This window comes from Colius striatus, chromosome 6, assembly GCF_028858725.1.
Source record: "Colius striatus isolate bColStr4 chromosome 6, bColStr4.1.hap1, whole genome shotgun sequence".
NCBI classification, from domain to species: domain Eukaryota; kingdom Metazoa; phylum Chordata; class Aves; order Coliiformes; family Coliidae; genus Colius; species Colius striatus.
Window position 1 is genome coordinate 4,583,701 of NC_084764.1, and position 13,027 is coordinate 4,596,727.

Below are 13,027 nucleotides of genomic sequence, written 5' to 3' on the forward strand. Positions count from 1 at the left end.
CCTTCCTTTTTATCTGACAACCAGACTGCATTCGGCTTGACACAGGACAGGCTGTTGCTAAATGCTGTCAGCAGGTAGTGCCCCAGTTGGCTCAGCATGAGGCCACAGCCAGGCTCACTCCAGGAGCTCTCTGCACTGCTCTCTGCATCCAGCCCTCTCAGCCCCAGGGATGCTGCCTGCTGCTCCAAGCAGCTCTGCAGCACAGGTCTCGGTCGAGAAGATATCCTGGCAAAAGGAGAGGGGGAGAAACATCCTTCTTCAGCTCCAGAAAAGCTTGCAGAAAGAAGAGTACAAGCAAGCAGCTGTTCAAGTGGGAGCTGCCATGTGAACTAAACTTAAACATTGTGTTTTCCCCAACTCAGTCTCCGTGGCCTTCAGGAAAAGACAGGGAAGAATCCTGCCTCTGGCTTTTGCTTGGACACAGTGGTGTTAAAGCTTGGGCAAGAATTGTATCAGTTAATACAGACTTGCCCTTGCCAGTGGAATACCTTGTCTTCCTGCCTTTGATCTAGCACCTCTTATTTTGCTACCTACATAGGCCTCTCTAGCAGAGGCACATGCCTTCCAGCAACCTGTGTGTCTGGACATCCTGAAGCAGAGACAGGAGTTCCTGTGGCTGCTCCATGTGCACATCAGCTGTGTGCTGTTCCCAGTGCTGCTGGATGGCTTCCCAGAGCATCCCCACCACAGGCAGCACTGACAACACAGACCCAAATGGCTTTTCTCTGTTCTGCTCAGGACACCAAAACCTCAGGTGGTGAGGAAGTCCCAGGTAGCCCTGGTATGCAGACAAGCCCCTTCTGATGGAAGGAGGCAAAGGGTCACATATCCACAAGTGTTTGCATGCAGAAAACCTGGAGTGACTTCTGCCTGATCGCAGCCTGCCACAGAGGTGAGGGGCTGTGAGACGTCTTCCAGTCTATCCCACTGCTTTAGGTAAGTTCAACTAACCTGTCTCAGACACATCTCACCCCTCTGAAAAGTGATGAAGAGCCCACAGCTTCCCCTTTTAAATCCCTTTTACTGTTTCACTATGTCCACTATGGGATGGTTTTCCCTACTGGCTGATCTGAAGTCTCCTTACTGTGTTTTTAAGCCTTATCTTCCTCATCTTCCCTTTCTGTTGGAAAGCTCCGCATCTCTCTTTTCCTCAGAGGTCTGTCTGTGAGGGCTGCTGCTGAAGCAACTTACCAGACACGAGGGAGCAGACCACCAAGGGCTCTCTCAGTTCAGGCTTAGTGAGAGAGCAGCCCCCAGTGCTGTCAGTCCAGACAGCCCAAGGAGCAGGCACCCAAACAAGTATGTGCTGTCCTCCCATTTCCTGTCTACATTCTGACCCTGCTCTCTTTCCCACCCTTGGAGATTTATCTGGGGAGAGATTGAGTTACAGAATCAGAAACCCATAAGCCATCAGAGGGTCGATGAAGGACTGAGGATGAAGCATTTTGTGTAGATACATCTAAACTCTGCTGCCTGAGAGGAGATTTCAGAGGGATGGCTGGTCTGTAAGCACTGCACATTTCACTCTATTTCGGTGGGTGAGGCATGCCACGAAGCTCATCCTGTGCTCTAGATACTCTGTATATGACAGGAAGAAGTATGGCTGAGAGATGTCCATAGCTGCCCTGGCTTGAGGAGGTGAGGCAAAGAGCAGTAATGAAGCAGGACCTGTAGAGAAGCACCTCGAGGCTGGTCCAGCACCCACTGATGTGCATAACCCCTTGCTCCAGGCATCAAATCCAGGCCTGCAGAACCAAGTGCTGGTACTGAGCAACCAGTCTGTACACACAGACCATCTGGAAAGCAGACTCCACTGATAAGCAGGGTCACGATGCACCCAGTGGCTTGCCCTGGCTGACCCATGTTAGTGGGAACCATGTGGGAAGGGGCAGGATTTGGAAGTGTTTTGGAAATGTGCAGAAAAGCTGGGAGAGAGCTGATAAATAGCAAGCCTCAGCCAGCTCCAAGCCTAGACAGAGCCCAGGCATTCCTGAGGAGCTCTGCAGACCAAGCAGAGCTTGCTTAACGTTAAAGAAAAGCCATTCCTGGGTAATTAATTTGAAGTGAATGTCTAAAAGGACTGAGACTGGATGGAGCTGTGCCAAAAGGACTGCACAGTGTTGCAAATGCTGGACCTGACTCAGGGCTACAGTAGAATATGAGTCACATCCGACGATGAGCCAAGAGAGCCCTGGAAAGACGGGCTGAGTTATCCCGCTGCAGGGCTGGGTGCAGAGATACCCCTATACCTGCCACATGAGCTCTGTGTGGAGCTGATCTGCACTCTCAGAAACCAAGTGCCAGGTCCATCAGGATCTGTCCTGGATTATGTGCTGTGCAGCCTGTGCTGGCCTCTGCCCCAGGATCAGTGTCACTCTCCATTCAGCAGAGGCACAGTCTTGCCTTGGAGACACTGCAGCTGAAGCAGGGGCACATCCAGACACAGAGGAGAGGAGCAGAAGTGGTGACAAGTGTCTCAGAGAGTCCCTGAGGCACCTTCATGCAGGCAGACTTAATTTCCCTGCTTTCCACAAACTCATGCTTTTTTACTTCTCTCGTTCCCAAGCCTTTTCATTTGCAGGAGCAAAAGAAAGCTGTGTTTATGTGCTCATGTTGGTTTGTTTTTGTCAGTTGCCCGGTTGCCTGTTTGGGCAGAGTGCCTTCCTGTACTGGGGTTAAAGCTAAGGAAAAAGAAATGTAACTGGAAAGCTTTTTTTGATAGGAAGGCAGAGCTTGCTTGGCTTGCCATGAGCCTCTCTCCCAGCACCTCTCTGAGTGGCCCCTAGGGAATGTGGCACTGGTGGCTGCACCCTTAGCAGGGACCAAAGAGGCAGCAGAGACCGGCTCCTCTCTTCATGCCTTGGCATTTCTTACCAGAGAGATGGGATCACTCCTGGCCAAGAGAGGGAAGCCTCTGTGTCAGGTCTCACCCATGGGAATGGCTTTCTTCTGTGTATACTGAGCCTGTGCCACTGCTTTTTCAGGCAGCCTGGTGTCCATCAGCTGTTGGGACACCCACACAGTCCCACAAATTACAGGACTCTCTGCAAGGACGGCTCTAAAAATATCCAGCCATCATAAATTATCCTGAAATGAATTGTTTTAAAAATAGGTTTTTGAAATGACTGTTCCTCTCTGTCTCCTGCTAAAAGATTTACTGGTAAAGAAGCCATTTAGCTTTCCACATGTAGCAGCACTGGTTGCAGCCAGAGACTCATGCTTCCTATATTCAAGCCAAAACCCTGTTGCCTGATGCCAAAACAGACCTGGATCTAGGGCATCCACACCCAGGCTTGCAGGGTCCTAAAGAGGCATTGCCTATTGCCTGCCAGATGCTGGCAGCACACTGACCCACAACCAGTTATCCTCAGAGAGAAGTTAGCCCAGAAAAACAGCAATGTGGCTGTCAGAGCACAAACTGAAGGGACAAAAAACCACATGGGCCCTATTTGACAATGGCAGATCCAATTCTACCCCGGATTAGCTGTGTGTAAGCCCAAGGAGCAGCCAGTTTGTCCTTCTATATGGAAGCCAGCCAGAGCCTCTGCTAACTGCTGTCTCTGAAGCTGTGCAGTGTGCAGGTCTCGTGCTCACCGTTAGTGTTATCTTCAGTCTTGACAGGCACGAGGGGACTCTGGGGAGCAGAGTCTCCACTGAGGGAGTAGCTGTGCTCTGCCTGGATGCCTGGAGTGGGTGGATCCAGGTCCATGTCCAGCAGCGGGTTCTTCTCAGCCAGTACTGGGTCATCGAAGAAACTGCTGAAGAGGTCGTTGGAGAAATCCTCCATGTTGTCAGGGAAGTGATCCAAGTTCTCTGAGAAGTGCTGAGGAAAAACAAAGGGAAAGAGAGTGTCAGTGTCAGCTCCAAGAGGGAACTGAGAGCCTTTCCTCTGCACTGAGAGCCAAACCTCAGCAATAGCGCTTTTTGGATGTGAAAAAGCAGTTCCTATCCCTTGCCTACATCAGTTTGATAAAAACACCTTGAAGGAAGACAGAAAGGGCCGTGGCACTGTAAATCTTCTCCACCTGTTTATCTATGCCCCAAGCACTCATGAAACTCCTCTGTATTCTCACCTCTCCCCTTTCCTCTGCGGGTACCTATCTTCCACTCCCTAGCATCACCTCACTGTGACAACGAGCCAAACAGAGCACAAGGCAAGAAATCCCTGTGATGACAAAATGAGAGAGTGGCAGAAAATCACTGTCTTCAGCACCTGTCCTCGGTGACAGACACTTTATGTTCTCTGCCAGCAGCAACAGGCACTCTCGTGCCCCTGAGTACATCAACCCAGCTGCTGATTTCTATCAGAGAAAAAAAAAGATCAGTTGGATCAACATAACAGGAAGGCCCCCTGTTGTATTTCATTTCCTCTGGGATTTCACAGCCCCTCTGTGGACCATATGAAGCTGTCCCCCAGCCAGATAATGCCTGTGAAATTCGGCTCCCCGATGAAGTTTAAACACTACAGATGGGCTGTTAACAACAAACAATCATCCCACTAATCATTCCAGCAACAGTCAGTAGATCTGGCCCTCACTGCTGCAGAGCTGGGCTCCTGATGCTATAGGGAACCTGTTTCCTTTGAGGCATATCCTCCTATTCAGAAGTCAAATCACTAACTTTTCCATTTGCTACAACAAAGCACTGGTTGGGCAGGGAGAAAAATGATGGTTGCCAAACACCAGCTGAAAAATTATCCCATTTGTTGGCAGATGGAGGCTTCTGGCTCGGGGAGAGGAAAGAAAAGACAGATACATTCAAGTGACTGTATTACACAGACGGAACTGTGTAACTTAAATGAACTGGAGAGAGCTCAGCAGAGTCAGTCTGGGGCCGGCCCCCTACCCACCGCCCCCTCCCAGCCTGGAAAAGCACCTGGGTGGGCAGAGAGGCATTGAAAGTGGCATATTGAAATATCAAGAGCAACAGGGTACGGATAAGAGAGAGTGGGAGAGAGCATGCAGGTCCTAGAGTGGAGACACGAATGCCAAGGAATTGCAGTGTGAGAGCTGAGCTCAAGGAAGAGCCTGACTCCTAGAGAAGCCCCGGGGTGTGTGCAGTTCTTTCTCTCCCCAGCGCTAGGAGTAGGGGAGGAGTTGGACAGAGGACCCCGGATGCTGGAGCCTGCAGGTTCCTGCTCCTACAGGAAGGTCTATTTGTTTTTCCTGAGCTCAATATCACTCTGTCAACATGATGCTGGCTGTCAGAGGGTTGGGGTGAGGCTGGGGAGTGAAGTAGGCTCCAGCTGGATGGACACACACTCAAGTGGTTGAGGGAGATGGTGAGCTGCAGCAATCTCCAAGGTGCCAGTGCCCTTCACTCTCAGCCATTCAACTGAAAGAGCATACTGGAAGTGGTGTGTGGGGGGGTGTCCCTGTCTCCTGAATTCTGCCTGACACAAGCTTTCCTCACTTCCTTCCCACTTGTCCTGGCACACCACCATCCCAGGCTCCCCTGGGAGGGCAAACGCTGCACATGCAGGTCAGGTGGACAAGCTACACTCACGCTAAATCCCATCCCTGGGATGTCTGGGCTGAAGTTCCCATACTGAAAAGCAGAGTTGGCAGGGTAGCTTGATAAAAATCTACCCAGCCACTTCCAAGTTACCTAGAAGCATTTCTGCCCTTGAATCAAGCGACAGAAAACACCTTCCATCTGTGCTGAGCATAAGTGTTCCTCAGAGGGAGCTGAGTCAGCAGATGCAGCTGCGTGAGGTATTTCTCTGAAAAGCACTGGGAAACCAGGTTTTGTCCTGTCCTCCAGCACAGAGGCATAAAGAGGCTGGAGTCCTGAGCATTAATCCCAGAGAGTGCCTGCTCATGTAACAGCTGTTCTTTGTCCTGCCTTCTCTAAACAGCACAAGCAAACACAGGATATGAACACGATAGCCTTACAGTAAGGGTGAGAACGTAGCCCCAGAGAAGTGAGAGGACTCAGAGGTCTGGCTGCCAATGCACCACGGCAGCACAGTGGGATCCAACAAGAGGCACTTGAATCGCATATACTGTTGTCACCATCAAAAGTAGAACCACCATATAACCCTGGAAGAGGAGCAGGAGCCGGATGGACAGCTGCAGGGAGAGCTGTCTGTGACTCTGCCATGGGCTTCAAATGTCTTTTACAGCTGTGTATGAACAAAGGCAGAGGTGGGGGTGATGAGAGTCAAGGAGCTGCATTTATGTAGGAGTTCCACCCACTATCTTTTAGCAGCATCCCACTCGCCCTTAGAAGGATCTCTCGGTCATCAACAGTCTTCCCATTGGAGGACAAACCTATCTAGAGGGAAGAGGTGGAGATGTGTCTCTGGTTTTATTCTGAAAGAAAACCCCAGGGTGAGAGCTGAGTCAGGAGTGTAAGGGGATGGGCACCACAGCATTAATGCAAGCACCAGCACTGGCAGGAGTAAGTGCAGATCTCTGGTTCTTCTTTTGGACACTACACAGATGGTTTGCTGGAGGACCTTGCTGTCTGGAAGTGAGGATGAAGGCAACCCTGGAGACCTACTGCATGGTATGGCAAAGAAACTCACACCCTCCCTGGGAATCCAGCAATACTGAGGCAACCTGCATCCCCCTCCTGGATCTTATCCTGCACACAACTAAATACTGGCAAAGCCTTTTCATCAAAGCAGTCCCCTTTCAGCTCTCACCAATCACACATCCACCAGTCCAAACACAGATGGTGGAGAGCTAGCCTCTGAGATTGGGATTAACTATGGTTGTTACAGAATCACAGAATGGTGGGGGTTGGAAGGGAGCTCCAGAGCTCATCCAGCCCAAGCCCCTGCTAAAGCAGGTTCCCCTCCATCAGGTCACACAGGAACGTGTCCAGGTGGGTTTGGAAACCTCCAGAGAAGGAGCCTCCACACCCTCCCTGGGCAGCCTGGGCCAGGGCTCCCTCACCTCAGCACCAAACAAGTTTCTCCTTGTGTTTAAGTGGAACTTTTTGTGTTCCAGCTTCTGTCCATTACCTCTTGTCCTGTCACTTGAGACAACGACAAAGTGCTGCCCCAAACTCATGACATACACCTTTTAAACACTTGTGTTAATGCGATTCCCCCCCCCCCCAGTCTTCTCCATACTAAACAGCCCCAGTCCCACAGCCTTTCCTCATAAAGAATATGCTCCAGTCCCCTGATCATCTTGGTAGGCCTGCACTGGCCTCTCTCCAGCAGTTCCCTGTCCCTTTTGAGCTGGAGAGCCCAGAACTGGACACAGGACTCAAAGTACTCACAGTATTTATGGTCAAAGAGGGCACCAAGGATCAGACACTCTCAAAGAGAGACAGCACCTAGATTGCTGTTTCACTCAGAGAAGGTGGCAAGAAGCAGAGGAATGCAGAAGGGTAAAGCCAACAGAGATAATGACATGGCTACATCCAGAATGGAAACTGCAGGACAAGCAAAAAGCTAAGCCACCAAGTCACAGGAAGAGTGCTGAGTCTCTTGGGTCATCTCTCTTGGCTCCTGACGCCAACAGGTATTGTTAACCTTAGATTTCCCATTGGTAAAGAGCCACGCACGCAACCACAGGGAACAGGGAAGTGTCCTCTTGTCCCGAACCAACTGTGACGGGCATAGTGAGGAGCAGCCCGGAGCTTATTTTGGACAGATGCCATCAAAACCACTGCTAATTAGTGTAGATGGAGCCTGCTGACCCAGCCTCAGCACGCTCTGCCCCTCCCAGCCTCACCGGCAGAGCTGCACCTACCCAGCAAAACTCAGAGGCAGCTTCAGCCAGGCTTTTCTTTAAGGGATGTAAGAAAGAAGGCCCCAGGGTAACGGTGTCTCTGGGCTGTGGGGATCATGGCAGAGCTCCGGGTTTTTAAGCAATAAACAGGAGCAGGTTTATCCCTTCAGCAAATGATCCTGGCTGAAAAGCCACATGCCAAAGGCAGCGCTGGGCAGCCACCAGCCCTTCCCACCCAGACCAAGGCCAGCACAGCTCAAGGCATTCATGTGCTGCCACTGAATGAAATGACTCTGCTTGGCTTTGGGGAGACTTTTGCCAACGCCGTGGCAATGAAGATCTCAGCAGACCAGAGGCGCAGGTTGGTGGAAGGGCCGAGAAAGGGTCCACAGGACTCTGGATGTGCACAAGCAGAGCAGGCTCATCCTCTCAGCCTCCTCAAGGCCCAGACTCTCTCCTCAAGAGCACCTTCCAGCCAGGCTGAGATCAGCCAGCTCCCGCTCCTCAGAGAGCTGGCCAAGAATTTATAATTGTGACAACAAAGGACTCTGCAACTCTGATGAGATTCTCCTGTCAGTTATCTCAAGTAGTTTTCATGCAGATGGGCCTGGCTTGAGCAAGGGAGACCAGTCAACTGGGAAACGTGATCCTTACCATCCTGGCCCAGAGGGAGCGGGTGTGAAGTGTACTAGGGGAAAACAGCTTCCAGATGGGATACGAAACTTGCAGCACAGTCTCATTTTGCATTATTCGCTCCTGCTATCTCCCCCTCCCATTCACACCCTCCTTCTTTCTCTTTCTAACCACGCTCCAAAGCCAAGAAATAGCACGAGATGTGTTTCCAATGCTGTATTACCAGTGAGCGGTCAGGGAGGGGGCAGCCAAGGGACAGAAACGCAATGGCGAGGATGTGCTGGATTTCCTGATCCAAGCCCCACTTCTGGCTGCCCGTCCCCCCACTGCAGTTCTGGGAGGATGGGGAGGCAGCACCCAAAGGGGATGAGCCAGCTTATGCAAGTACAGTGGAGGCAATGAGCACCGCATCTCCAGGCCCAACAAAGAGCATTAACCTGTTTTGGTGCCACCAGAGAATTTGCTCGGGCTGAAGCCACCTCAGCCACAGATAGAGAGTGCGAATCTGTCAGCTGCTGGCTCCTGCTTCCTTCCACTCCTGGTGACCAACATAGGCACTGACTCTTCCAAACATATTTCCACCACATGTTTTCATCCTGACCTCATGCTTAGGGTTGTCTAAATAGCACACTGTATGTGCGTGCGTGCACTCCTCGTTCAAACACCCTTTCCTCTTGTACAACAGTTATCTTGGGACCTAACGTAAAGTATCCAGATATCCAAATGCAAGCTCTTTATTTTCCCCCCACCCGGAGCTGTTGTTAGTCCTCTGGGTGTCACAAGCAGAGAGTGAGGCATTAAGCCTTCTCCCTTGCCTAGCTGCACATGGGATTCCTCAAGGTGCCACTCTTGTTGCCCTGTGGCACCACGCACGGCTGAGGAGGGGAGGGTTTCCTCTCCCTGGATACAGTTCTCTGTGGTGACCCTGGCTGCATCTGTCCCTCCTTTTCCCTTTTACGCTTCCATTCTTTGCCTCTGACTTTCCCCTTCCCACCTCCAGCTGAGTTGTTTGGAGGCAACCTCCCTGGTTCTCACAGCCTCCCTGCTCCCACCACGATGGTCTCACTCCAAAGAGAAAATGGCGAGGGGCTCATCCAGCTGAGCGGCAGCCCAGGCCCAGGAGACGAAGGGCCTTTGCAGGTTGGAGGTTCTGCCCGTGCTGGCAGGCAGTGCAGATGGGGAGGGGAGTCTTCTGAGTTTTCTCTTTTCTTTTTGAAAGCATTTTTCCTCTTCGCTTGCCAAGACAAATCTTCTGTCCCAGCTGTGACATCTGCATTTCCCTTCTCTGCTTTCACTAAGGAATGAAGCCCCCTGCACTCCAGCTGCACAGCCGAGGTTTCCTTTGCATTCCAGGAGCAAGAGCCCATACACTCCAGACAGTCCTTCTGCTCTCTTTAAAATGCAGTGAATTTTAGACCTTATGAAAGTGAAGGTCTTGACAGCATTAACAAGATGCGGGCAGGATGGACAGATGCTGTGCACACTTCTCCTCACAGTCTTGTCAGTGCATGTCGCACCCAAAGAGGCATAAGTGATCATCCAACCGCCTCTTGGCTCTCTCAAACCCCTCTGGTGCCCTTCTGTCCTGACTCTCATTACTCTTGTCTCTCCCCTCACGTACCACAGCTCCCTGCTGCTCCACACCTTGTCTGCCCAGGCCCCTTGTCTCCCTGGAGAGCTTGCCACTGATGTGCTACCCCTTTGCTGTTCCTGCTTCCCTGCATGGCATGGCTGAAGCATTCTGGGCCAAATCATCTGCAAAACCTGCTCTTTCCCTCTAGCAGCAGGGCAATATCCTGACCAGCAGCACCCCTCAATCTTTCTCAGAGACTGTCGGCAATGCTTTCATCACCCGTGATTATTTTTAGCATCACAACTTTGGGCTGTACGGCGAATCAAACACTTCCCTGACACCCAAGTGGTGCAGGGTTTGTCTGACCCTGATCTGGAAGCAGGCCCTGAAGTTACTGCTGTCTGTAGAATGATGCGGGAGGACAGAAAGAGGGGGTATGGCCACTGAAAGCAAGGCAGGGGACTGCCTGCCTTCCCACAGGCCAGCCACGCCACCCCCTCACTACAGCCCCTCAGCCCAGAGGTGCTACAAGCCCTCACTCCACCGCAGCAGCCATGTCCCTCATGAAGCCCCAGGCACAGCTCTCTGTGGAAACCTCCTTCCACCGTGCCTCTGCGCCAGGGACCTGGATTTTCAGCACTAAGGCGCCACAAGACCTAGGAGGGACGACAGAGGCTCAAGACACAATTGTAGAGGGGAACCCCGGCTGCCCTCAGCCGCCTCCCCCTCAGGCCCCGCCGTCCCCCTGAGGCACGAAGCTCCCGCGCCATTAACGGCTCGCGGCGGCCAATGGGGAAGCGGCTGCCAGCGGACGCTGAGGCGAGGCTGAGGCGGGGCGGGAGGAGTGCAGGGTTAGGACGGAGCGGGACCGCGGGCCGCCGGGTCTCACGGCTCCGCTCACACCGGTACCCGCTGCAGCCCGCGCTCGGGTGGACGCTTGAGATCGGAGGGGACGCTGAGGCGAAGGGGCAGAGCCCGAGGAGGAGGGCGGCGGGAGAGGGGCGCAGCCCCTCTCCCGCCGCCCTCCTCCTCGGGCTCTGCGCCTTCGCCTCAGCCTCTCCCAGACCTTTACCCATTAGAGTACATACTTCTCCCATGGGTACAAACCTCCCGTGCCAGATATGAAGCTTTTTGGTTGTGATTTTATTTAAGGGGAGAAGAAAAACCCCAATCGTCTGATGATGGATGGGGTGATGTTGTTAAACGCACAATACAGACCACACCAGAAAAATCCTGCGGCTGGTGCTTGTAGCTGTGTAATAATACCCAGCCTGGAGGTTATGAGACGGCTCTTCACTGGGGAGGAATCTTGGGAGGCACCCAGGCTGTGAGGGGAGTGGGAGAGTTAAGGATTTCAATGGTTTTGCCCCTAAAAGGGAGTGAAAAAGGTACATGGGAAGGCTGAAGTCTGACAGAGTGTGGCACTGGGTTTCTCAGCAGCCCCAAAGGCACCTGCTGCTGAAGTGGCAGGAGTCTGGACACAGGCATACCCATACCTGGGTTTTGTGTGCTTGGCACAAAAGGATTAGCAGTATGCTCTTTGCTTCTTGCATGAGACTTGCTGAATCCGCAGAGATGGAAGCACCTCTCCTCCCAGCACCACCACTCTGGAGGATAAAGAGGAATGCCTCCACTTTCCAGCGAGCTTTTGCTGCGTGTACAGTACATATGCAATGAACATCCCAAATTTCCTTTGGCTTGCAACTCCCTTGCAGCTGACTCTGATAAAAAAACCCCAAAAATGAGAGCAGGACTTAAACCATATGTAGAAGTGGACACAGCCCTCTCAGATGAAACATTCAGATCAGCTGCTCTTAACTCTCATTTGGCAGAAGATTTGGGGGCTACTTCTAGGGGTCTGTGAAAGGTAAATAAAAAGTTTGTCCCTCAAAGTCTTTCTTGAGCTTGGGGAACTGGAGACACCTGCTTGCTAGAAAACAAAGCTGCCTTTATTTCTGAGTTGTTGTGGTGGCAGCTGGACTATGTTTGAACGGAGATGTGTGGGAGGTGTTCTCCATGGGAATGCAGGTATCCCTGGGCAAGCTGGCAGGGGTCTCTTCCTCTTCTTTGCTCCTTCCCAAGCCAAGGTCAGTATAGTGTCCTGGCAGAGACATCATATGAGCGCTAGCTCTGAGAGAATCAATCTCTATCATCATCACTATGCCCAGGTCTCTTCCCTCTTGTCTGAATTGGTGTTTTACCTCTCTGCATTAACTTGGCAGCCTCAGTTTGTGGTAGGCTCCCAGTGGCACCCAAACTCCACACCAGGCGTCTTTCAGCTGCTGTAGCATCAGGGGGAGAGGATTCATGTGAACTTTATCTCCTTATGCATGAAAATGTAACCTATCATCTTTGGGAAGGCCTTATCTGTTACACACCCACCCAAACACAGTCAGCCCTTCACAGTCCCCACAGAGGCACAGCAGCCTGAACACAGCTGGGTTTCGATAGCCATACCTGTTGCTGTGCAGCACCCCTGCACAACCTAAGGATGCAGCTCCAGCCCAGCCTTGCAAATCTAGAGGCATTTCTATCCTAAAAAAAAAGGCCTACATGGATTTAATTGTGTCTGGCATGTCTGCCTGGACGGTTGAGGAAAAAATTCTGCTTGATGGAGGGGGATGTGTGGTGAGATGGAAGGCAACAGGCAGGGCAAATGAAATAAAATACTGGTTTACTCAGAGTGAAGAACATCGAGGGGCTGGAGCTGGGGAAGGGGCTGGAGCACAAGTGTGATGGGGAGCAGCTGAGGGAGCTGGGGGTGTTTAGTCTGGAGAAGAGGAGGCTGAGGGGAGACATGAGCACTCTCTACGACAGGAGGTTGTAGTGAGGTGGAGATAACTCTCTTCTCCCAAGCGACAAGTAATAGGACAAGAGGAAATGGCCTCCAGTTGCACCAGGGGAGGTTGAGATTGGAGCTGAGGCAGAACTTTTTCCCTGAGAGGGGTGTCAGCCCCTGTGCCAGGCTGCCCAGGGAGGTGGGGGAGTGTCCAGCCCTGGAGGGATCCCAAAGCCATGCAGCTGAGGTGCTGAGGGCCGTGGGTTAGTGATGGGCTTGGCAGGGTGAAATCAGTAGTTGTACCTGATGATCTTATCCAACTGAAACGATTCTATGATTTTATAACTCTGTCTG

At 52.0% G+C, this 13,027-nt stretch overlaps 1 protein-coding gene across 4 annotated transcripts in view; it reads right to left on the reverse strand.

Moving 5' to 3' along the window:
- The window catches only part of CREB3L1 (cAMP responsive element binding protein 3 like 1), a 45,947-nt gene that overhangs the window by 17,904 nt on the left and 15,016 nt on the right, over positions 1 to 13,027 (reverse strand). For all 4 annotated transcript variants that reach the window (XM_061997963.1, XM_061997965.1, XM_061997962.1 and 1 more), the window contains exon 2: positions 3,595 to 3,823. In XM_061997963.1, coding sequence (XP_061853947.1) covers positions 3,595 to 3,823 — 229 coding nt within the window. The remainder of the gene's footprint in view (positions 1 to 3,594; positions 3,824 to 13,027) is intronic.